Here is a 23,068-nt window from a genome sequence, read left to right as displayed (position 1 = left end):
AAATATACTAAAAGGTACCGTTTAGACTGTGCATGTTTATGAACTATAGATTCTAAATCTTTAAACAAAAAAGATTTTAATACGGTGTTCCTGCCGACAGGAACTCAGAACAGTGTGTGTGCTTCCACCCGGACGAGAGAGAGAGACGGACAGAGTTCCTCGACCGTACCCGTCTGTCGTCCGGGTGGAAACGGTAAACAAACAAGGCAGAGTGGACGAGATTCACAGAAAGTCTTTTGGAAGTTATTAGAATAAACAGCTTATCCTCCATGGAGAAAACCTTTCTTCATAATGTTTAAACAGTATGAACGAGCCTGTGTCTGTGTGACTAAAGAGAATAACGGACAGATTCTCTCGTTGTGAAAACGGGAGGAATTTATTTATTTCATACGGATTTTGTTTGTTTAGTAAGCTAAGCTAACGCTGAGCTAGCTTCAAGTACACACGTTGCAGGAGGCGTTTCTACCAGAACAAGACGGTATGTTTATACTATATACAATAACTAATATATAATATATACAATAAGAATATATACACTAAGAATGTGTGTTTTCTACCAGTAGAAGGTAGTTTTTCCACTGTTTCTTTTCCCCTCCTTTATGATGAATTCCTGTTCTGTTCTTTGTCTATATAGAAGTGTCTAATACTGTACGTCTCTAAATGTTTGATGAATTGAACAAGGTGGACCCTGTGGTAAACAAGTGTAATGCTTAATTGGGTCGTCCACTCACAGTTAACAGTCTTTGTATTGAGTTGTGCTTGAAATGTACTAGAATTCTGCAAACTGTTTCAATCAATCAATCAACCAACCAACCAACCAATACAATAAGAATGTAACAGTGTGTCATGCTTTGTTTATGTATTGTCCTGAAAGAAAAAAAATTAGGCATTCCAGTATTATTAGTGAACCTGACAAAAGAAAACAATGTTTTCATTATTATTAGTAGAAGTAGTAGGCAGCCATCTCTGATCCATTCATTAGAGCTATGGATGGGAGCTATAGTAGGCAGCCATCTCTGGTCCAGAGATCTAATGAAGGCACACAGCATATCATTTCCACAACCTAATAACATTGTCTCAAAATGCAATTGGAGGCAAAAGGATCACATTAACAGAGATGTAAATAGGTTTTCAATGTAATGAGTCCCGGGATTCAGGGATGGTCTTTTAGAAATGAGTCCCAGGGACATTTTATGAGTCCCACTTCAACGACATTGAGTTTGCTTTTGATGTGAAGATGATAACAAGCTAAATAAGCCACTGGCTTGAATCAGCCTCGCCGCGTTTTGCAACTCTAGATGTTTTTATAATGGGATGAATCTAGAGTTGCAATACCCTCCATTGACTCCCCATTTATCCAAATTGCGTTGTGTGTTGAACTCACCAACATTGCAGCTGTAGGGAAAGCTTGAATGATACTTTTTCAATCTGCAAAGCGTTTGTTTCATAAAAATCCACTGTAGACATGTTATGAGCTACTTTCTGTCAAGACATTCTGTGCAGGTGATTCTTTTTCAAAGTGTTTGAGTTTGGAAGCACTCGTCGAAGTCACTGAATGGCCCTGCGTACCACCTGAATGTCCACATAATGCAGGAGGCAGCAGCACGACCCGTTAATAAAAATGAGTGCCTCCAAACTCCAGCACTTGTGTGTTTTAACCCATTCTGACCTGAGGTTTCCACTGGACACACACTGGTCTGATGAACCCATTCTGACCTGAGATCAGATTCTAAAAAATGTCAGTCGTTCTTCGATTTTTCAAAAATAGCAGACCTACAAGCTCGTAGCGCGCCACTCGGTGGCGCGCTATGAGCTTGTAGATCTGCTATTTTTCAATAGCTAAAGCATGACATGATGCTAACACCAAAACGAGTTCCCGTTCAGAATGGGTTAAGCATTATGTTATGCTTTAGCTGTTGAAAAATAGCAGATCTACAAGCTCATGGTGCGGCACTCGGTGTCGCGCTCTGAGCTTGTAGATCTGCTATTCTTTTTAAACTGAAAATGTGGCGCAGATCTTTGAACATATATATATTCTTTCAGAACGTTATTAACTCCAATCTTTGCTTCTGAGAGGTCCCTGGTACTACATACTTTCAGACGGGGGTCGGCGGCCAATTACAGATATGTTTTGGGGTCCTTGACATTAAAATGTTTGATCACCACTGATATATAAACATGGGTTTATCAGAATACAGTCAGGATTTATACATTTGTAGAATCTTTTTTTCAGGTCAAAATGGGTTATTTATAATTGCATATTCAGGAAGTGCTCTGTGAAAAGATATGTCGCCCAATTGACAAGTCATTACCTTAGAGTATAATACTCTAAGGTCATTACCACAATCAGTTACTCCTTCCTTAGTCACTGTAAGGGCCGATTCATACTCCTATTTTAGAGCCGAATAGAAGTGGGTTCGGCGCTGTAGAACCTACAATGTGACGTCATTTGAGGTTCGGGGGGGCGGGTACCGTCCTAAAGTCGGCTCTTCGGCTCTTTCTGCCGAAACCGCGCCGAAACAGCGGTAAAATAGGAGTATGAATCGGCCCTTAGTGTCTCTCAGAGTCTTTATAATTATTCCCGAATTGTTTCTTTCTAGACTCTGTGGAGTCCAGACTGCAGATGGACTGTCCAGACTCATCCAGACCCGTTTCAATGAACCAGATGGACTGTCCAGACTCATCCAGACCCGTTTCAGTGAACCAGGAGGAAACGGAAGAGCAGCCAGACCTCAGTAAGTCTCTCTCTTGTCCAGCTTCAAGGTGTTCGTTGTCACGTCATGATGCAACAGTTGACAGTCAAATGATTGTGCTTCAACTGTGTGGAACAAGACACAATTACACGTGATATGGAGGTGTGATTGATTGATTGAAAATGGTAAATTTCATTATATTTCACGGTATGTAGAATGGGTACATTTCATTATATTTCACAGTATGTAGAATGGGTACATTTCATTATATTTCACAGTATGTAGAATGGGTACATTTCATTATATTTCACAGTATGTAGAATGGGTACATTTCATTATATTTCACAGTATGTAGAATGGGTACATTTCATTATATTTAACAGTATGTAGAATGGGTACATTTCATTATATTTCACAGTATGTAGAATGGGTACATTTCATTGTATTTCACAGTATGTAGAATGGGTACATTTCATTATATTTAACAGTATGTAGAATGGGTACATTTCATTATATTTCACAGTATGTAGAATGGGTACATTTCATTGTATTTCACAGTATGTAGAATGGGTACATTTCATTATATTTCACAGTTTGTAGAATGGGTACATTTCATTGTATTTCACAGTATGTAGAATGGGTACATTTCATTATATTTCACGGTATGTAGAATGGGTACATTTCATTATATTTCACAGTATGTAGAATGGGTACATTTCATTATATTTCACAGTATGTAGAATGGGTACATTTCATTATATTTCACAGTATGTAGAATGGGTACATTTCATTATATTTCACAGTATGTAGAATGGGTACATTTCATTATATTTAACAGTATGTAGAATGGGTACATTTCATTATATTTCACAGTATGTAGAATGGGTACATTTCATTATATTTAACAGTATGTAGAATGGGTACATTTCATTATATTTCACAGTATGTAGAATGGGTACATTTCATTATATTTCACAGTATGTAGAATGGGTACATTTCATTATATTTCACAGTATGTAGAATGGGTACATTTCATTATATTTCACAGTATGTAGATTGTAGAATGGGTACATTTCATTATATTTCACAGTATGTAGAATGGGTACATTTCATTATATTTCACAGTATGTAGAATGGGTACATTTCATTATATTTCACAGTATGTAGAATGGGTACATTTCATTATATTTCACAGTATGTAGAATGGGTACATTTCATTGTATTTCACAGTATGTAGAATGGGTACATTTCATTATATTTCACAGTATGTAGAATGGGTACATTTCATTGTATTTCACAGTATGTAGAATGGGTACATTTCATTGTATTTCACAGTTTGTAGAATGGGTACATTTCATTGTATTTCACAGTATGTAGAATGGGTACATTTCATTGTATTTCACAGTATGTAGAATGGGTACATTTCATTATATTTCACAGTATGTAGAATGGGTACATTTCATTATATTTCACAGTATGTAGAATGGGTACATTTCATTATATTTCACAGTATGTAGAATGGGTACATTTCATTATATGTCACAGTATGTAGAATGGGTACATTTCATTATATTTCACAGTATGTAGAATGGGTACATTTCATTATATTTCACAGTTTGTAGAATCATGGGTACATTTCATTATATTTCACAGTATGTAGAATGGGTACATTTCATTATATTTCACAGTTTGTAGAATGGGTACATTTCATTATATTTCACAGTATGTAGAATGGGTACATTTCATTATATTTCACAGTATGTAGAATGGGTACATTTCATTATATTTCACAGTATGTAGAATGGGTACATTTCATTATATTTCACAGTATGTAGAATGGGTACATTTCATTATATTTCACAGTATCGTAGAATGGGTACATTTCATTATATTTCACATTATGTTGAATGGGTACATTTCATTATATTTCACAGTATGTAGAATGGGTACATTTCATTATATTTCACAGTATGTAGAATGGGTACATTTCATTATATTTCACAGTATGTAGAATGGGTACATTTCATTATATTTCACAGTATGTAGAATGGGTACATTTCATTGTATTTCACAGTATAGAATGGGTACATTTCATTGTATTTCACAGTATGTAGAATGGGTACATTTCATTATATTTCACAGTATGTAGAATGGGTACATTTCATTGTATTTCACAGTATAGAATGGGTACATTTCATTGTATTTCACAGTATGTAGAATGGGTACATTTCATTATATTACAGACACACTGTAATAAACTGGTCAGTATTTCACACTGACACACTGTAATAAATCTGGGACAGTATTTCTTCTTGTTGACCAAAGGCTCTCTTCCCATCATCTCCGACTTTGATACATCTGAACTAAAAATCTGAAAATCTGACATTCAGTTTGGGATTTTAGGGAGTGAGGATCATTCATCCTTACTTGTGGAGTTGTGAACATAAGTTGTAGCTTGGGGATGCAATTTGCAATCTGAAATTAAATGAAAGTGATAATTCTACCCTAACCAGGCATAATGTTCTATTCTTACCTCGCCATGGTCACGCGCAGAGCCGGACTAACAATGGAACTAGGTGGAGCTTAAGCGCCAGGGCCCGAAGCTTGCAGGGCCCGGTACGAGACTATAGGTACAGCTGTTGCTTCTTTCGAAAAATATAACGCAACATAGGAACCCCCGCTAGTGCTTTTGGTCTTCGTCTGACAGTTTCTGTAGCAGTTTTCTGGAGGGGGGGGGGGGCAGTCGGTTTGGGGGGGTTCCTGACGGCTGCGCGTCGCTTCCACCTCTGACAGAGGGGAAGCGAGTAAGCGACGCCGTCAGAAGCCCCCTCGCCCAGGAAGGCCCCCTCAGTCAGATCTCAGACGGACCAAATTGCGACAATAACATACATACAGCCTATGTAAAGAGGAATATAAACAAGACCTTGGCGCAAAACTTCATATTTACCCTGCTCTAATACAACAAAAGTGTGTTCTTACATCCTCCATTTCACGATTTCAGCACTCGTGAGTAAATTAATTTAATTGCCATTATGAAAGTTTTCAGTGACGTTGGACCCACAGGTTGCATTGTCGTCAATAATTAATCTGTCTTTAAAACGTTCTAATGTTAACTTATTAACTTAATATAGCATATTGGCATTGTCTGTTGGTGCACACATGTTATATGGACCATGTAACAACATGGTCAACAGCACTGTTTGCAAATGTAGCTACATTTGTTGGCCACAAAGACAATTTAGACAAAACATGCTGCATGCCTGCTAATGGAGCTTGTAGATATAGGCTAATTATTTTTCGGGGAAATTGCAGATAGTTTAGCAGACTGAAGTTGGAAAGGCTGTGCCCAGTGCGGCAGTGCCTGATGTGTCTTGTGTGTCTGCGGGCAGCGCAGGCAGTAGTGGATATGCGCTAAACGCATGCATGTTAATTAATTAATTCATTAATTAATTGGCTGAATCAGTAGGGGCCTTTTGATTTGGTGAAGCGCCAGGGCCTTGAGAGGGGTTAATCCGTCACTGGTCACGCGGCTAAAGTCTCTCTAGAAGCATTAATATTCCAAACGAGAGGCTTGTTGAAGTCAGAAATGAATGAAGACAACTCCTAGATTAGGAGATGCGAGCGATTCTTTCTGAGCCGTAAACAAGGAAGTGAACTGCAGCGCGAATCAGCAAGGAGTACTGTTGCAGGAGGAGAGGCCATCCATATATAATTTATTTGGTTTTATATCAAGAAAAAAGACCTGAAGAGGTTAGGGTTAACCCAATAAATGCATTTAATTCCTTCATTTCAGAGTCCAGACTGCAGATGAACTCTCCAGACTCTTCCAGAGACGTTTCTATTAAGGAGGAACCAGAAGACCAGCCACAACTCAGTACGTACTGTCACTACAGATAATGTTGATGAAACGATAATATCTCGAGATTATGTAAGGGATAATGTCTGGCTAGGTGGTCGTTGTAGGGAGATAATTAACCTCCTTTATGTAAGGGATAATGTCTGGCTAGGTGGTCGTTGTAGGGAGATAATTAACCTCCTTTATGTAAGGGATAATGTCTGGCTAGGCGGTCGTTGTAGGGAGATCATTCACCTCCTTTATGTAAGGGATAATGTCTGGCTAGGTGGTCGTTGTAGGGAGATAATTAACCTCCTTTATGTAAGGGATAATGTCTGGCTAGGTGGTCGTTGTAGGGAGATAATTAACCTCCTTTATGTAAGGGATAATGTCTGGCTAGGCGGTCGTTGTAGGGAGATCATTCACCTCCTTTATGTAAGGGATAATGTCTGGCTAGTAGGGCTGACCTTCGATCACGTTTTTGATGATCGACACTTCGATATAAATTTATTTCGATTGTCGACGCTTCGAAACCCAACGGGGGGGGGGGGTGTAAGGCTTTTTACAAAAGTTGTGGGGCATCTTGGTGGGGGGGCGCGAGACGAGCAGTGACGCTGACGCACAATTAATTAGGCTTAAAATATAACAGCGATATAGCTGCAGAAGATAGAGAGGAGCGCATATTGGATTGGTCTTTTATTTAACAATTAAACAGCGCCTGAAACAGGCTTTACCTCTCCATCAAATAAAAATATATAATCCAAACTCCTCTGTCAATTGTAAACGAACGGTAACATGAATGAACTCTTCAAGCCTGACACTTGTCAGAAATAACCCTAACCCTAACCCGGGAATCGATTTTTAATTTTTTTAAATAGTCATTAAAAAAAAAAAGCGTCCGCTTTTGGTCCCCGAGACGGCCCCATTTGGTCCGCGAGCCATGCTTGCGCCTCGCAACGCCTCCTCTTTCCCCGTGTTAACAACAAGGAAGTCAACTGAACAAGTGCAGCTGCAGTCCCAGGAGCCAGGAAAAATAAATCGAAAGTGTGGTTGCATTTTAAAATACCCTATTTGAATAAAGGTTGTAGGCTACACGAGAGTGAAAATGACCGCTGGGAAAATCCCTAATTGAGAGTGTAGGCAAGCGCACCACATCACAGTGGACATTAAATATAGGCTACCATGTTTGATAAGTCATATAAAAACATTACTTACACTCAAATGAAAATATAAACTTCACAGATTATAGATCACTTGGAATTATAACAATCTGTTGAGTATTGCCTGAATAATGCCACTATAAAATCCCAACTTTTATCGTTGCGCCATTGCGCTGAGAACCTTGTGGAGCCTGGCGGTGTACATTATACTTGTGAGGACCTGCTTGGATTCACATGGTGAGTGCGCTCAGTGCACGCACCGAAAATTCAAAGATCTGCAATCTCATGCGCTGCGTTGTGCATATTGGCTGAGTATAATGGCACGAATGAAACTAGGCCTATAGATTTATTTTGGTGATGCAGAGAACTGATTTTGCTGTTGCCAGCGATATCTTTTTTTTTTCCTTGTCTGAAGTAGGGTTGTCTACCGATAGCCGTTAGCCGTTAGCCGTTTATTAATTTGTTTACCGACAACACTAACGGCTAATGGTTCACCGATAAAAAAATATATTTTTTATTTTGAAGCGCCGAGAGCGGGCACCACGGCCAAAGAACCAAACCCCTCTTTCCACCTTTACTGTCAGTGCAACCACGCATGTGCCGTGACTTACTTCCCCCAAAACAAAAACACCAAAACAACTGCATGTAGTGGACTGCATGGAAGCAGGAGGGAAAAAGAAAAAAAGACGAACACACACACACACACACAGCATTGCGCGCCCGCAGATCTGCCCTTCGTGCAACGAACGTTAACTTGGTTCCTTAAACGGCAGATCATATGGATCATAGAACGAACGTACCGGGTCCGGTATGCTGTTAGCTTGTTGCTAACGGGACCCCCCCCCCTCTCTCTCTCTCTCTCTCAGACGTTCTCTCTCTCTCGCGCGTTAGAGAGACGCTCTCTCAACACGTCTTTCTTTCTTTCTTTCTTTCTCTCTCTCTCTCTCTCTCTCTCTCTCTCCCTAATCCTTCCTGATCGGTCCGCGATACATGTGTGATGTGTCCGTATAGAAGACTGTAGCCAACGCACTAGTGCACTGATTGACAGCAGGCCGCGTGTAAACGGTGTATTTGTCTATTTTTAATGCGCAAAACAGCGCTTTTCTTTTCTTAACGGCTAACGGTTAATTAGCCGGCAAGTCCTGGCGGTAACCGGTTAATACAATCTTTCCATTTGGCCATCCCTAGTCTGAAGACTGACCTGTTCCATCACTGTGAACTCCCATGCAGCAGAGCAGCTCCTACAGACCCAGACAAAAACACCTTTTCTCTTTGGCATTTAATTGCACCTGATCGTATTATTGTAATTATGTAGCCTATACTATTTGCCTGTGTTTTTTCTTTTAATTATGCTTTTTTTTGTGCACCGATGGATGATGCTCCACTTGTTTCAGCCTGTAGGCCTACAGCACTTTGGTCAGCTTTTATTGTTTTAAATGTGCTATATAAATAAAGTTTGATTTAGGCCTATATTGGAGCAGGTGCTGGCAAATAACTAATTACTGTAATGCCATGCAGTGAAGTTGCGCAAATGTCAACTCAATTAGCAAGCGGAGCTGCTCTCATGCACTCTGCACTGCAGTCTGCAGCACAATGACTGCAGATCTCTTCTTAAAGTTTACTTATTATGGTTTACTTTCAACCATAAACCATAATATGATTGACAAACCTTGGATTATAATTATTCATCGACCAACAGCGCATAGAGCATGACTATGAGGTCATTTAACTATGTGGGATTTATCCATCGGCATCGCATGTCGATAAAAAATGGGATTTCACTAGTGGCATTATTCAGGCAATACTCAACAGATTGTTATAATTCCAAGTGATCTATAATCTGTGAAGTTTATATATTTTTTCCCATACACACACTCTCAGTCATTTTATTTCTGACAAGTGTCTTGAAGAGTTCATTCATGTTACCGTTCGTTTACAATTGAGTACCACAGACGAAAAACAGTCCAAGTCCAAATTTCATTCTGACCCCTCCACGAAAAGGCCTTGTTGTCCTGAACCCTTATCTATCATTTATACATTATGGATCAATAGTGTGGACTTAGACTGTTTTTCGTCTGTGTCATTCAATTGACAGAGGAGTTTGGATTATATATATTTTTATTTGATGGAGATCTAATGCCTGTTTCAGGCGCTGTTCAATTGTTAAATAAAAGACCAATCCAATATGCGCTCCTCTCTATCTTCTGCAGCTATATCGCTGTTTTATTTTAACAATCTGTTGAGTATTCCCTGAATAATGCCACTAGTGAAATCCCATTTTTTATCGACATGCGATGCCGTTGGATAAATCCCACATAGTTAAATGACCTCATAGTCATGCTGCATGCGCTGTTGGTCGATGAATAATTATAATCCAAGGTTTGTCATCATATTATGGTTTATGGTTGAAAGTAAACCATAATAAGTAAACTTTAAGAAGAGATCTGCAGTCATTGTGCTGCAGACTGCAGTGCAGAGTGCATGAGAGCAGCTCCGCTTGCTAATTGATTTGATATTTGCGCAACTTCACTGCATGGCATTACAGTAATTAGTTATTTGCCAGCACCTGCTCCAATATAGGCCTAAATCAAACTTTATTTATATAGCACATTTAAAACAATAAAAGCTGACCAAAGTGCTGTAGGCCTACAGGCTGAAACAAGTGGAGCATCACCATCGGCGCACAAAAAAAAAACATAATTAAAAGAAAAAACACAGGCAAATAGTATAGGCTACATAATTACAATAATACAGTAGAGATTTGGGGCTGTATTTTGCGTGTCTTAAGGACCAGGTCTTATTCCCTAACTTGAGTAAACTAAAGACCTGGAGGCGTGATCAATGCTCTTTGGACACTCAGAATAGCCAAATGCCATTGATCACACCTCCAGGTCTTTAGTTTACTCAAGTTAGGGAATAAGACCTGGTACTTAAGACACGCAAAATACAGCCCTTGGTCTGGGTCTGTAGGAGCTGCTCTGCATGGGAGTTCACAGTGATGGAACAGGTCAGTCTTCAGACAAGGAAAAATATATATATCGCTGGCAACGGCAAAATCAGTTCTCCGCATCGCCAAAATAAATCTATAGGCCTAGTTTCATTCGTGCCATTATACTCAGCCAATATGCACAACGCAGCGCATGAGATTGCAGATCTTTGAATTTTCGGTGCGCGCACTCACCATGTGAATCCAAGCAGGTCCTCACAAGTATAATGTACACCGCCAGGCTCCACAAGGTTCCCAGCGCAATGGCGCATCGATAAAAGTTGGGATTTTATAGTGGCATTATTCAGGCAATACTCAACAGATTGTTATAATTCCAAGTGATCTATAATCTGTGAAGTTTATATTTTCATTTGGGTGTAAGTAATGTTTTTATATGACTTATCAAAACATGGTAGCCTATATTTAATGTCCACTGAGCTGTGGTGCGCTTGCCTACACTCTCAATTAGGGATTTTCCCAGCGGTCATTTTCACTCTCGTGTAGCCTACAACCTTTATTCAAATAGGGTATTTTAAAATGCAACCACACTTTCGATTTATTTTTCCTGGCTCCTGGGACTGCAGCTGCACTTGTTCAGTTGACTTGTTTGTTGTTAACACGGGGAAAGAGGAGGCTTTGCGAGGTCCTGCGAGGCGCAAGCATGGCTCGCGGACAAAATGGGGCCGTCTCGCGGACCAAAAGCGTAAGCGATTCCTGTGCGTATCGATTGAACGCTGATTAATCGATTTTTTTTGGGTCAGCCCTACTGGCTAGGTGGTCGTTGTAGGGAGATAATTAACCTCCTTTATGTAAGGGATAATGTCTGGCTAGGTGGTCGTTGTAGGGAGATAATTAACCTCCTTCATGTAAGGGATAATGTCTGGCTAGGTGGTCGTTGTAGGGAGATAATTCACCTCCTTTATGTAAGGGATAATGTCTGGCTAGCTGGTCATTGTAGGTGGTCTCACCCTTTAATACATAAATTAATAAATTGACCCAAAACACAACAGAACAACTCGTATTTCCTTGCTTGGTAATGAAAGTATTCCATAAGTATGTGTGCTGGCCGGCGTCTGCCTAAGGAAGTGAGTTGATCAAATAGAATCCATTTCGGGTTACTGCTTCATCTACTGTATTCTCGCTCAAATGTTTTCCAAAAACATTTTTCAGAGGAATGTTTAGCTGTAAATGACATTGTGTGTGTTTACATGGCTGTCATGTTGTCATGGTGTGTGTGTGTGTGTGTGTGTGTGTGTGTTTCCATGGCTGTCATGTTGTGTGTGTGTGTGTGTGTGTGTGTGTGTGTGTGTGTGTGTGTGTGTGTGTGTGTTTCCATGGCTGTCATGTTGGAAACAGCAGTAAATCAAGCGGGGCGCAGCAGGTGCTCCGAGGGTTTGATTAGCCATCGGTCTGTTATAGAGCGGTCTGTTATAGAGCTGTCTGTTATAGAGCGGTCTGTTATAGAGCGGTCTGTTATAGAGCAGAGCTGTCTGTTATAGAGCTGTCTGTTATAGAGCTGTCTGTTATAGAGCGGTCTGTTATAGAGCTGTCTGTTATAGAGCGGTCTGTTATAGAGCGGTCTGTTATAGAGCGGTCTGTTATAGAGCTGTCTGTTATAGAGCGGTCTGTTATAGAGCTGTCTGTTATAGAGCGGTCTGTTATAGAGCGGTGATCTGTTATAGAGCTGTCTGTTATAGAGCGGTCTGTTATAGAGCGGTCTGTTATAGAGCTGTCTGTTATAGAGCGGTCTGTTATAGAGCTGTCTGTTATAGAGCTGTCTGTTATAGAGCGGTCTGTTATAGAGCGGTGATCTGTTATAGAGCGGTCTGTTATAGAGCGGTCTGTCTGTTATAGAGCGGTCTGTTATAGAGCGGTCTGTTATAGAGCGGTCTGTTATAGAGCGGTCTGTCTGTTATAGAGCGGTCTGTTATAGAGCTGTCTGTTATAGAGCGGTCTGTCTGTTATAGAGCGGTCTGTTATAGAGCTGTCTGTTATAGAGCGGTCTGTTATAGAGCGGTCTGTTATAGAGCGGTCTGTTATAGAGCGGTCTGTCTGTTATAGAGCGGTCTGTTATAGAGCGGTCTGTTATAGAGCGGTGATCTGTTATAGAGCGGTCTGTTATAGAGCGGTCTGTCTGTTATAGAGCGGTCTGTTATAGAGCTGTCTGTTATAGAGCTGTCTGTTATAGAGCCGTCTGTTATAGAGCGGTGATCTGTTATAGAGCTGTCTGTTATAGAGCTGTCTGCTATAGAGCGGTCTGTTATAGAGCGGAGCGGTCATTATACAGTAATAAGTAATAAGACCACTGAATTCAGCTATTGACCAATCAGAATCAACCAAGCAGTGTAATAATATAGGATGATATAATAAATAGGATAATTATAGTTATAGGACCATAATGGAAACATTGTTATCCTTTTGGCCCAAACGTTCCAGCCACCATTAATCATTCATTTAATCTCAGGTGATATGGTTATTAAAGGACCACTTCACCACTTTTCAACCTATCTCCATATAATAGGTCCTCACTAATAATCATGATAAAATGGCAAGATTTTTTTCTACTTTTCTACTGTCTCATAGGCGGGCTATGTGGGCAGTTTAGAAAACGTCTTCCAGTGACATCATCATTAGGCAGATTAATGTTTATATTTTCATTATCGTGAGAACGATGGCTTCCATTTTCGCATTGCAACTTTTCAGGACTAGAAAGCCTGCAGTTTCTATTGACTTGTATTCCCCATCGATGATGTCATTGGAAGACGGTTTCTGAACTGCCCACAGCCCTCCCATGGGACACAGACAGAGTTGAAAAAAATTGCGCCATTTTTTTCATGATTATTTGTGAGGACCTGAGAAAAGTGGTGAAGTGGTCCTTTAATCATTAATTTAATCTCAGGTGATATGGTCATTAATCATTAATTTAATCTCAGGTGATATGGTCATTAATCATTAATTTAATCTCAGGTGATATGGTCATTAATCATTCATTTAATCTCAGGTGATATGGTCATTAATCATTCATTAATCTCAGGTGATATGGTCATTAATCATTCATTTAATCTCAGGTGATATGGTCATTAATCATTCATTTAATCTCAGGTGATATGGTCATTAATCATTCATTTAATCTCAGGTGATATGGTCATTAATCATTCATTTAATCTCAGGTGATATGGTCATTAATCATTCATTTAATCTCAGGTGATATGGTCATTAATCATTCATTAATCTCAGGTGATATGGTCATTAATCATTCATTTAATCTCAGGTGATTCTCCCTGGCTCATGGACTATCCGTCCCCGTGGCCCGAGCAGCATGCCATGGCGCCCCCTGGAGGCCACCCCAGCCGCCCCCCCGCCAGCGGCTACCCTTTGGGCAGCTACGACGTACCAGCGCTCGCTGCCTATTCCCTGCTCCAGCAGCGCCACGCACAGAAGCACTCTGGACCCGAGCTGCCCTGCGAGGAGTCGCAGGGCCCGGGGGCCGGTCCAGCCCTGGGCCCGGGGGCCGGTCCAGCCCTGGGCCCGGGGGCCGGTCCAGCCCTGGGCCCGGGGGCCGGTCCAGCCCTGGGCCCGAGGGGTGGTCGGGGCCTGGGTCCCAACCCTGGACTGGAGGCCTCAGCGGGCGCGGCTCAGGCTACGCTACGCTACAGCTCCGCCTGGCCTCAGGGCTTCCCCCCCACAGTGTTCAACGGCACCTCCTACCTGCCCGCAGGTCAGCTCACGCTCACACCCAGCCGCATGTCGCTAGCCTCCTAGCATCATTACACTCACACCCAGCCGCATGTCGCTAGCCTCCTAGCATCATTACACTCACACCCAGCCGCATGTCGCTAGCCTCCTAGCATCATTACACTCACACCCAGCCGCATGTCGCTAGCATCGTTGTCACATGTCTGTTGTTGTGTTGTACTGTGTAACAATCGGCCTTTTGGTTAGAAAGGAAAACCATTAACTAAAGGGAAAAGACGGGATCGTCAGGTTTTTAGCTTAATGAAACTCACATATTTAATAACTAAATAAATCAATCTGGAAATACAATACGCTCGCTTCTGACCCTATACCAAAATAATAAACAGACAAAGCAACACTCAATTCCCCAATCCCCTTTCAACCCAACAAAGTCTCAACGTCAGTTGTAAACAACAAACAAAACAAGTTCGTCACGCGAGGCAGGCGCTTTGAATCAAGAACGGTCCTCCTCACGGCACGCTCCCACAGTATAGTTCCTCAGATCCACATGAAGCGCAAGTCAGGGGTACCCCAAACTATAATCCACTGGTAATCCAACAGAACACGGATTTATCTCACCCGCGATGCTCCTCGTTGACCGGCAGTTCATTCACGGAATCCAGCGCAGACGACACCGCAGTCTCCCCAGCGTCCCAACACGGCCGCTTACTCCGTGCTCGGCTGAGCCCGACTGTTTGTATGTTTAGGCTGCAGGTTACCAGTAGTTAGTCAATGCAACTGTAAAGCTAACCCCCAACCCTGCAGGTTACCAGTAGTTAGTCAATGCAACTGTAACACTAACCACCGACCCTGCAGGTTACCAGTAGTTAGTCAATGCAACTGTAACGCTAACCACCGACCCTGCAGGTTACCAGTAGTTAGTCAATGCAACTGTAACACTAACCACCGACCCTGCAGGTTACCAGTAGTTAGTCAATGCAACTGTAACACTAACCACCGACCCTGGCGCCTCCGAGATCTCCTCCGTCCACACCCGTTCACACTAGTACACCGGTCTCCCTTCTTCCTGCACCACACCCTCTATTTGTCAAGTGGCGTGTGGCAGCAATCACTGTCATGTCGATCAGGCCCATTACCTCCCACATGAATTGGAAGTGCACATATCACAGGGTTTCGCATGTATTCATATCACACGTATACAATCGCACACATTAGGAAAAAGCAGATAATAATAATATGTGCATTTGTCACAACTGTTTCATGTTTCAAACCTCTATACTCGCTGTGTCCCCCGAGGACACTAATAAAGAACCTGAACTTGAAAGCCTTGTAGCATCGTTGGCTAAAGGTCATGTTTGAGGGGCACTAGCCCCTCCTATGCCCAGCTTTGTCTGTGCGTGTGAAGTACATATTGAGGATAAAATAAATCACACCCATGTGATGTGAGGGGCGCTAATATATTAAAGTCTAACTCTAATGTTGATTAATTGATGTAATGGTGAAGCAAACAAACATTAAACGCCATTAACAATAAAGAGACAATATGGCGTAAATTACACATTATGACGTACATTTTCCCTTCATTGTCAATGCGTTTACTAAACAAACATTGAACTAAAGACAAAAGTGAGGGCAGAACATTGAAGTCAACAATTGTGATTGGCCGGAAGTGATGATGTATGATTATAAGAGCGCCCCTCACTTCACACAAGTGTGATTTTTTTTGTGGTCAAATTGTACTTTTGTGTCTAACTCCATCCATCCATCTTCAACCGCTTATCCGTAGTCGGGTCACGGGGGCAACGGCTCCACCAGAGAGCTCCAGGCTTCCCTCTCCAGAGCAACGCCCGCAACTTCCTCCCGGGGGATCCCAAGGCTTTCTCGGCAGATTTTGGAGATATGATTCCTCCATCTGGTCCTTGGTCTTCCCGGGGGTCTCCTTCCATCGAGGACCTCCCTAACCACATGTCCCACCCACCAGGTAGGCTCCGGCACGCTCACACACAGCTGCATGTCGTTAGCCTCTTAGCATCATTAGCTCACACACAGCTGCATGTTAGCCTCGTAGCGGTCAAACGGTTAAGTATTCCTGGTTTACCCTGATGGGTGGTGATCCACCTGAACTGAAGCCACACCCACAGCTGTTGTTGTATGATAAAGGGGGAGGGGTTAGGGGAGGGATGATATTGTGATGTCACTATATCACTGTTTTTTTCATTGGCACGTTTGACTGTCAAGGTTTCAGCCTCCAGGAAGAAACCCTAAATACAAAGGGAAGACATCATTGCACAATAACAACCACACCAAGGGCTCTAATGAAGTACTGTCACCTCATAAACACATGACATAACAACCACACCAAGGGCTCTAATGAAGTACTGTCACCTCATAAACACATGACATAACAACCACACCGAGGGCTCTAATGAAGTACTGTCATTTCATAAACACATGACAACCACACCAAGGGCTCTAATGAAGTACTGTCACCTCATAAACACATGACATAACAACCACACCAAGGGCTCTAATGAAGTACTGTCACCTCATAAAGGCATGAAAAACTGGACAAAATATAAGAATCACGGCACTCCATCTTTAGTGGTTCTACAAGCTAACAACGTGTTACATTGTCTATATGTATTTATTGTTTTCTCATTGTATTTTTTTTTCTAGACTTCCTGCACCTCTCTGTGGATGAAGAGGAGTTTTCCCCTGAACAGCATCTGGAGAGGAGCTCCAATCCTTTCCACTGTCAACTGTGTGAGGAGAGCTTCATTCGGTCAGATCAACTGAAGACACACATGCTTGTCCACACTGGAGAAAAACCTTTCAGTTGTACACTGTGTGACAAGAGTTTCCTTCGCTCCAGTCAGTTGAAGACACACCAGCTTATCCACACTGGAGAAAAACCTTATAGTTGTGAACTGTGTGGCAAGAGTTTCATTACGTCAATTAGGCTGAAGGAACACCAGCGTGTCCACACGGGAGAGAAACCTTTCCACTGTCAACTGTGTGACCAGAGTTTCCTTCAGTCAGATCAACTGAAGACACACATGCTCGTCCACAACGGAGAAAAACCTTTCCACTGTGAATATTGTGACAAGAGTTTCCTTCGCTCAGGTCAGTTGAAGGAACACCAGCGTCTCCACACAGGAGAAAAACCCTATAGTTGTAACCTGTGTGACAAGAGTTTCAACACTTCATCTAGGCTGACGGCGCACCGGCGCGTCCACACGGGAGAGAAACCTTATCATTGTAAATTCTGTGACAAGAGTTTCGCCGGTCCGACTCACCTGAAGAGACACCAGCGTGTCCACACTGGAGAAAAGCCACCAGGTAAGCTCCACCACACACAGCTGCTTGTCGTTAGCCTCGTAGCATCATTACACTCACATACAGCTGCTTGTTGTTAGCCTCGTAGCATCATTAGCTCACACACAGCTGCATGGCATTAGCCTTGTAGCATCATTACACTCACACACAGCTGCATGTCGCTAGCCTCCTGGTATCATTAGCTCACACACAGCTGCATGTCATTAGCCTCGTAGCATCATTAGCTCACACACAGCTGCATGTCGTTGCATTGTCTCAATATGCATTTATTTTTCTCTCATTGTGTCGTTTTTTCTAGACTTCCTGCACCACTCTGTGGGTGAAGAGGAGTTTTCCCCTGAACAACCTCAGGACACGAGCTCCAGTCTGGTCAAGGAGGAACCAGAGTCTCCTCCACAGATTAAAGAGGAACAGCATCAGGAGAGGACCTCTAGTCTGGTCCAGGACGAGATCCTAACCCAGGAGGAACCACGACCTCAGGAGAGGACCTCCAGTCTGGTCCAGGACGAGACCCTGACCGAGGAGGAACCACGACCTCAGGAGAGGACCTCCAGTCTGGTCAAGGAGGAACCAGAGCCTCCTCCACAGATTAAAGAGGAACAGGAGGAGCTACTAGTAACAACAGTGGAGGTTGAAGGGTCAACGTGGACTAGTGAAGATGATGAACCCAGAGACACAGAGCCTCTAGCCAGCACCTCAGCTGAACACATGAAAACACAAGCTTATATAAACTGCTGGGTTGCATCACAACAATCCACTAGTGATGAGCGGCTGCTCTCTTCACACTGTTCTGAATCTGACGTCGGGGAGACGAGTGGAGGTGTCCACTCTGGAGAAAAACCCTTCCGCTGTCAACTGTGTAACAAGGCTTTCAATCGGCCCGCTCACCTGAAGACACACATGCTTGTCCACACTGGAGAAAAACCTTTCAGTTGTACACTGTGTGACAAGAGTTTCATCCGGTTACATCACCTAAAGACACACATGCTTGTCCACACTGGAGAAAAACCATTCAGTTGTACACTGTGTGAGGAGAGCTTCATTCGGTCAGATCAACTGAAGACACACATGCTTGTCCACACTGGAGAAAAACCTTTCAGTTGTACACTGTGTGACAAGAGTTTCCTTCGCTCCAGTCAGTTGAAGACACACCAGCTTATCCACACTGGAGAAAAACCTTATAGTTGTGAACTGTGTGGCAAGAGTTTCATTACGTCATCTAGGCTGAAGGAACACCAGCGTGTCCACACGGGAGAGAAACCTTTCCACTGTCAACTGTGTGACCAGAGTTTCCTTCGGTCAGATCAACTGAAGACACACATGCTCGTCCACACTGGAGAAAAACCTTTCCACTGTGAATATTGTGACAAGAGTTTCCTTCGCTCAGGTCAGTTGAAGGAACACAAGCGTCTCCACACGGGAGAAAAACCCTATAGTTGTAACCTGTGTGACAAGAGTTTCAACACTTCATCTAGGCTGACTGCGCACCAGCGCGTCCACACGGGAGAGAAACCTTATCATTGTAAATTCTGTGACAAGAGTTTCGCCGGGCCGACCCAACTGAAGACACACCATCGTATCCATACTGGAGAAAAACCTTATAGTTGTGAACATTGTGGCAAGAGCTTCACCACCTCGGGTAATCTGAGGACACACAAGCTTGTCCACACCGAGGAGAAACCCTTTCAATGCGAACACTGTGGCAAGAGTTTCAAAGGCCTAACGGATCTGAAGACGCACCAACTCACCCACACCGGAGAGAAACCTTTCCATTGTGACCTGTGTGGCAAGAGCTTCAGCCGGCCGGGTCAACTGAAGGAACACCAGCTCGTCCACACCGGAGAGAAACCTTTCCAATGCGAACATTGTGGCGAGAGTTTCATTAATTCAAGTGGTCTCAGGACACACCAGCTCGTCCACAGTGAAGAAAAACCTTTTCAATGCGAGCATTGTGGCAAGAGTTTCATTAAAGCATCTAAGCTTCAGGCACACCGGCGTGTCCACACTGAAGAAAAGCCTTTCCCCTGCTCACAGTGTGACAAGAGCTTCAAAGGGACAACTGACCTCAATAGACACCAGCTGATCCACATCGGAGAGAAACCTTTCCACTGTCAACTGTGTGGAAAGAGCTTCAATCGGCCGGGTCAACTGAAGAGACACCGGCTTATCCACACTGGAGAAAAACCCTTCCGTTGTTCGCACTGTGACAAGAGTTTTGATCGGCAAGATAACCTGACGAGACACGAGTTGATCCATAATGGAGAAAAACCTTTCAAATGCGCAATTTGTGATAAGAGTTTCCTTCGGTCATATGATCTGAAGGTTCACCAGCTCGTCCACACGGGAGAAAAGACATTTCCACTGTGATCATCTAGTCTACAGTCTGTCACACACAGGAGAAAAAAAACTATGGATAGTTTATTTTTTTATTCAGTGTAGAAGATGGGGTATAATGCAGTACATATATTATGCTTCTCTTTTCTATTTTTGCACATAGACTGAGAACAAACAGGAGACTGATCTCAGTAGAACTATGTCTAACCCTAACCTCAGTCAAACTATATCTAAACCCAACTTTAATCTCGCCAACATTATGTTTAAACATAACAATAAGCCCATTAGCCTAACTATGAACTCACCCCTGGCTAAGGACTCATTTAACGCCTTTTTAATGATATCCAGCACCGCCAACGACGTCTCTAACATGTTAATTAGCGCTCTATGTAATGATAAAACTTTAAAGTTGGCTTACCGCTAATCAAATCTCCCCTCGAGCGGCATCTCCGAGTTCGATTGCTTCCCCTTCGGGCACAATGCGTTTCCATCCGTTTCCAAGTATTCCATTTGAAATGGCGCTGGATAAACACAGCGACTGTGTTTAGTGGCTCAATAGCAACTCCCCGTGACCGCACGTCTAAAATACGAACGCTTCTAAAGACTCTTAGCGAGTGATTTCCTTTCATGACAATTTTAATATATATATATATATATTTTTTTTGGTCATGATTATGAATTGAATATCCAGGACCTGAATGGCAACGACCGCAAGGACTTTTTCCGGTGATCCGTTTGGATGTTTTAGAAAGGTTCAGTAGTTCTTTTCATTATAGTAATCATGAAACAAGTGTTGATATGATATAATATACTATCATATATATATATATATATATATATATATATATATATATATACTTTATATAGTACTTTATTGTCACCCCATGCTCACCGTGTTCTGTAGGCTTACATTGTATTAGACAAGTATGTTTTCATGGGGATAATAAAAAAACAACCATACATTTACTACACTATGTATGTATACCATTAGGTTTTGTCCAAAGTGTAATTCGTATATATTTACTTGTCGTGCACGTATGGATGTGCGTATGCTAGGAGGTATATATACTGATGTTGACGTAATTAAGATAATACGTCACCATCTACAGCCAGTTTTAACCCGGCTTTGATACATATCTTAATTAGGTCACCATCAACATCAGTATACCTCCGAACATACGCATAAAAAAGCCAGCCGACCACAGTATAGTACTTTCAACTTACATACATACACACGTTACCTGTTACCCAACCAATATTGAAACGTATCGTAATTACTGTACGTCACCATTGACAGCCAGTTATAACCCAAGAATGTTATTACATAACAGATTGAATTGTCCTGCAGAATGTTAAATGGTTTGGCTGAGTAGTTATGCTTCATCCAGAGTTACCAACTTGTGAGATCAGCCAATAAAGTAGATTTATAGGGTGCTAGCCCCTCCTATATTCAGCTATTAGTGTAGATTTATAGGGCGCTAGCCCCTCTTATATTCAGTTATTGGTGTAGATTTATAGGGTGCTATCTACACTAATATATTCAGCTATTAGTGTAGATTTATAGGGTGCTATCCCCTCTTATATTCAGCTATAGTGTAGATTTATAGGGCTCTATCCCCTCTTATATTCAGCTATAGTGTAGATTTATTGGGTGCAATCTACACTAATATATTCATTAGTGTAGATTTCCGTCGTACAGAAACATTATTTCCGATGACTGGAGAATTTTACGTCATGATGTACAATGATAAGATCGGCGTTCACTTCACACGGGTGTGATTTATTTTATTTTTATATTATTATTAGTCGTGCCATTTATTATTATTATTATTATATAATTATTATTAGTCCTGCCATTTATTATTATTATTATTATATAATTATTATTAGTCCTGCCATTTATTATTATTATTATTATATAATTATTATTAGTCCTGCCATTTATTACTTGCGCAAGCAGAGCGCGCAAGTACTGGTTTCTCCCAGGACGATATTCGATGCGTACAGTATGCACACTACAGTCCCAGCAAATGACGTAATGACCAATTGTGCCTGATACGGCAGTGGTGCCAGATTACATACATGTATACATAGGAGCATTACCTTTAATCCTCCCGACACTAAAACATATCGTCATTACGTCACCATCGGAAACCAATAAGAATTACACTCTGGCATTGGGTCCTTTAATCCACATCTTTATTACGTCATCATTGAGTGCTAGTTATACCAGTTATACCCTGACGTCATATGCTGGGACGGTGCATATATGCATCAAAAGTGGCGCAAAGTAACCACATTATACCGTTAATCAATTTACGAATTACATAGACATTTAGCATTTAGTATTAATATCACTATAGTCCACTATTAAGTAATATACTGTATACGTGATAACATTTTATTTCAGTTTATATACTTATTTTTTCATCGGATATCGATGATTTAGTTTTCTTTGAGAAACTAAAAAGCGATCCAGAATAATTCTAAATCGATAAAACTGTATTTCTTTTATAGATAGAAACTTGTACCATACTTCATAATATTACTTTTTTAATACATGCATAAAGTAGGTAGGTAGCAAATAGATAAACCTAATAATTCAAACGTTCCTTCACAGAGAAGCTGAGATTTGACAGTTTGTAGCGGTCGAGACTCGACAGTACGTGCGCGCTCTGCTTGCGCACTAGTAGGCAAAGCCAAATCCTGTAAATGTAATAGTTTGTCTGTTTACTGCAGTTCCCAGAAAATAAGAGTATAAACGTTAGTCCATCAATTGATAATGCTGTGGTCTTATGTAACTCAATGGGTCAAACATGAAAGTAATCCTTTGTCTGAGTTGGTCCATGAAAAACAAACATTTAATGTATTAATTTCTAAATGTCATGAATAGGTGCAGGAAAAGGAAGCTGGAGCCCTGGCTGGCTGGCGTGGCGATCTGTGTGGGAAAGAAGCTAGTCAAGATGCAGAGTGAACTGAATGCTACGGCTGCCTCTCTGGGAGCGGACTTCAGGTCTGGTGCCAAGTT

General features: G+C 41.8%; 1 protein-coding gene across 2 annotated transcripts; it reads left to right on the top strand.

The window, feature by feature from the left end:
• The first annotated feature begins 204 nt into the window (after positions 1-204).
• On the top strand, positions 205-21,597 carry LOC308330781 (uncharacterized protein). Of its 2 annotated transcripts, none has more exons than XM_080785795.1 (7): positions 205-478; positions 2,601-2,735; positions 6,487-6,567; positions 13,946-14,392; positions 16,157-16,351; positions 17,047-17,709; positions 18,005-21,597. In XM_080785795.1, exons 2-7 carry the CDS (start codon positions 2,624-2,626, stop codon positions 20,071-20,073), a joined length of 3,567 nt encoding a protein of 1,188 aa, XP_080641921.1. In that variant the 5' UTR covers positions 205-478; positions 2,601-2,623; the 3' UTR covers positions 20,074-21,597. The 2 variants fall into 2 exon arrangements, with proteins under 2 accessions (XP_080641921.1, XP_080641920.1); XM_080785794.1 differs by having other exon boundaries at positions 6,487-6,576.
• The last annotated feature ends 1,471 nt before the right edge of the window (positions 21,598-23,068 follow it).

This window comes from Protomyctophum bolini (assembly GCF_963924005.1).
Source record: "Protomyctophum bolini genome assembly, chromosome: 16".
Classification (NCBI taxonomy): Eukaryota; Metazoa; Chordata; class Actinopteri; order Myctophiformes; family Myctophidae; genus Protomyctophum; species Protomyctophum bolini.
The sequence above is the reverse complement of the archived record's forward strand: the minus strand, read 5'-3'. Positions and strand labels throughout refer to the sequence as shown.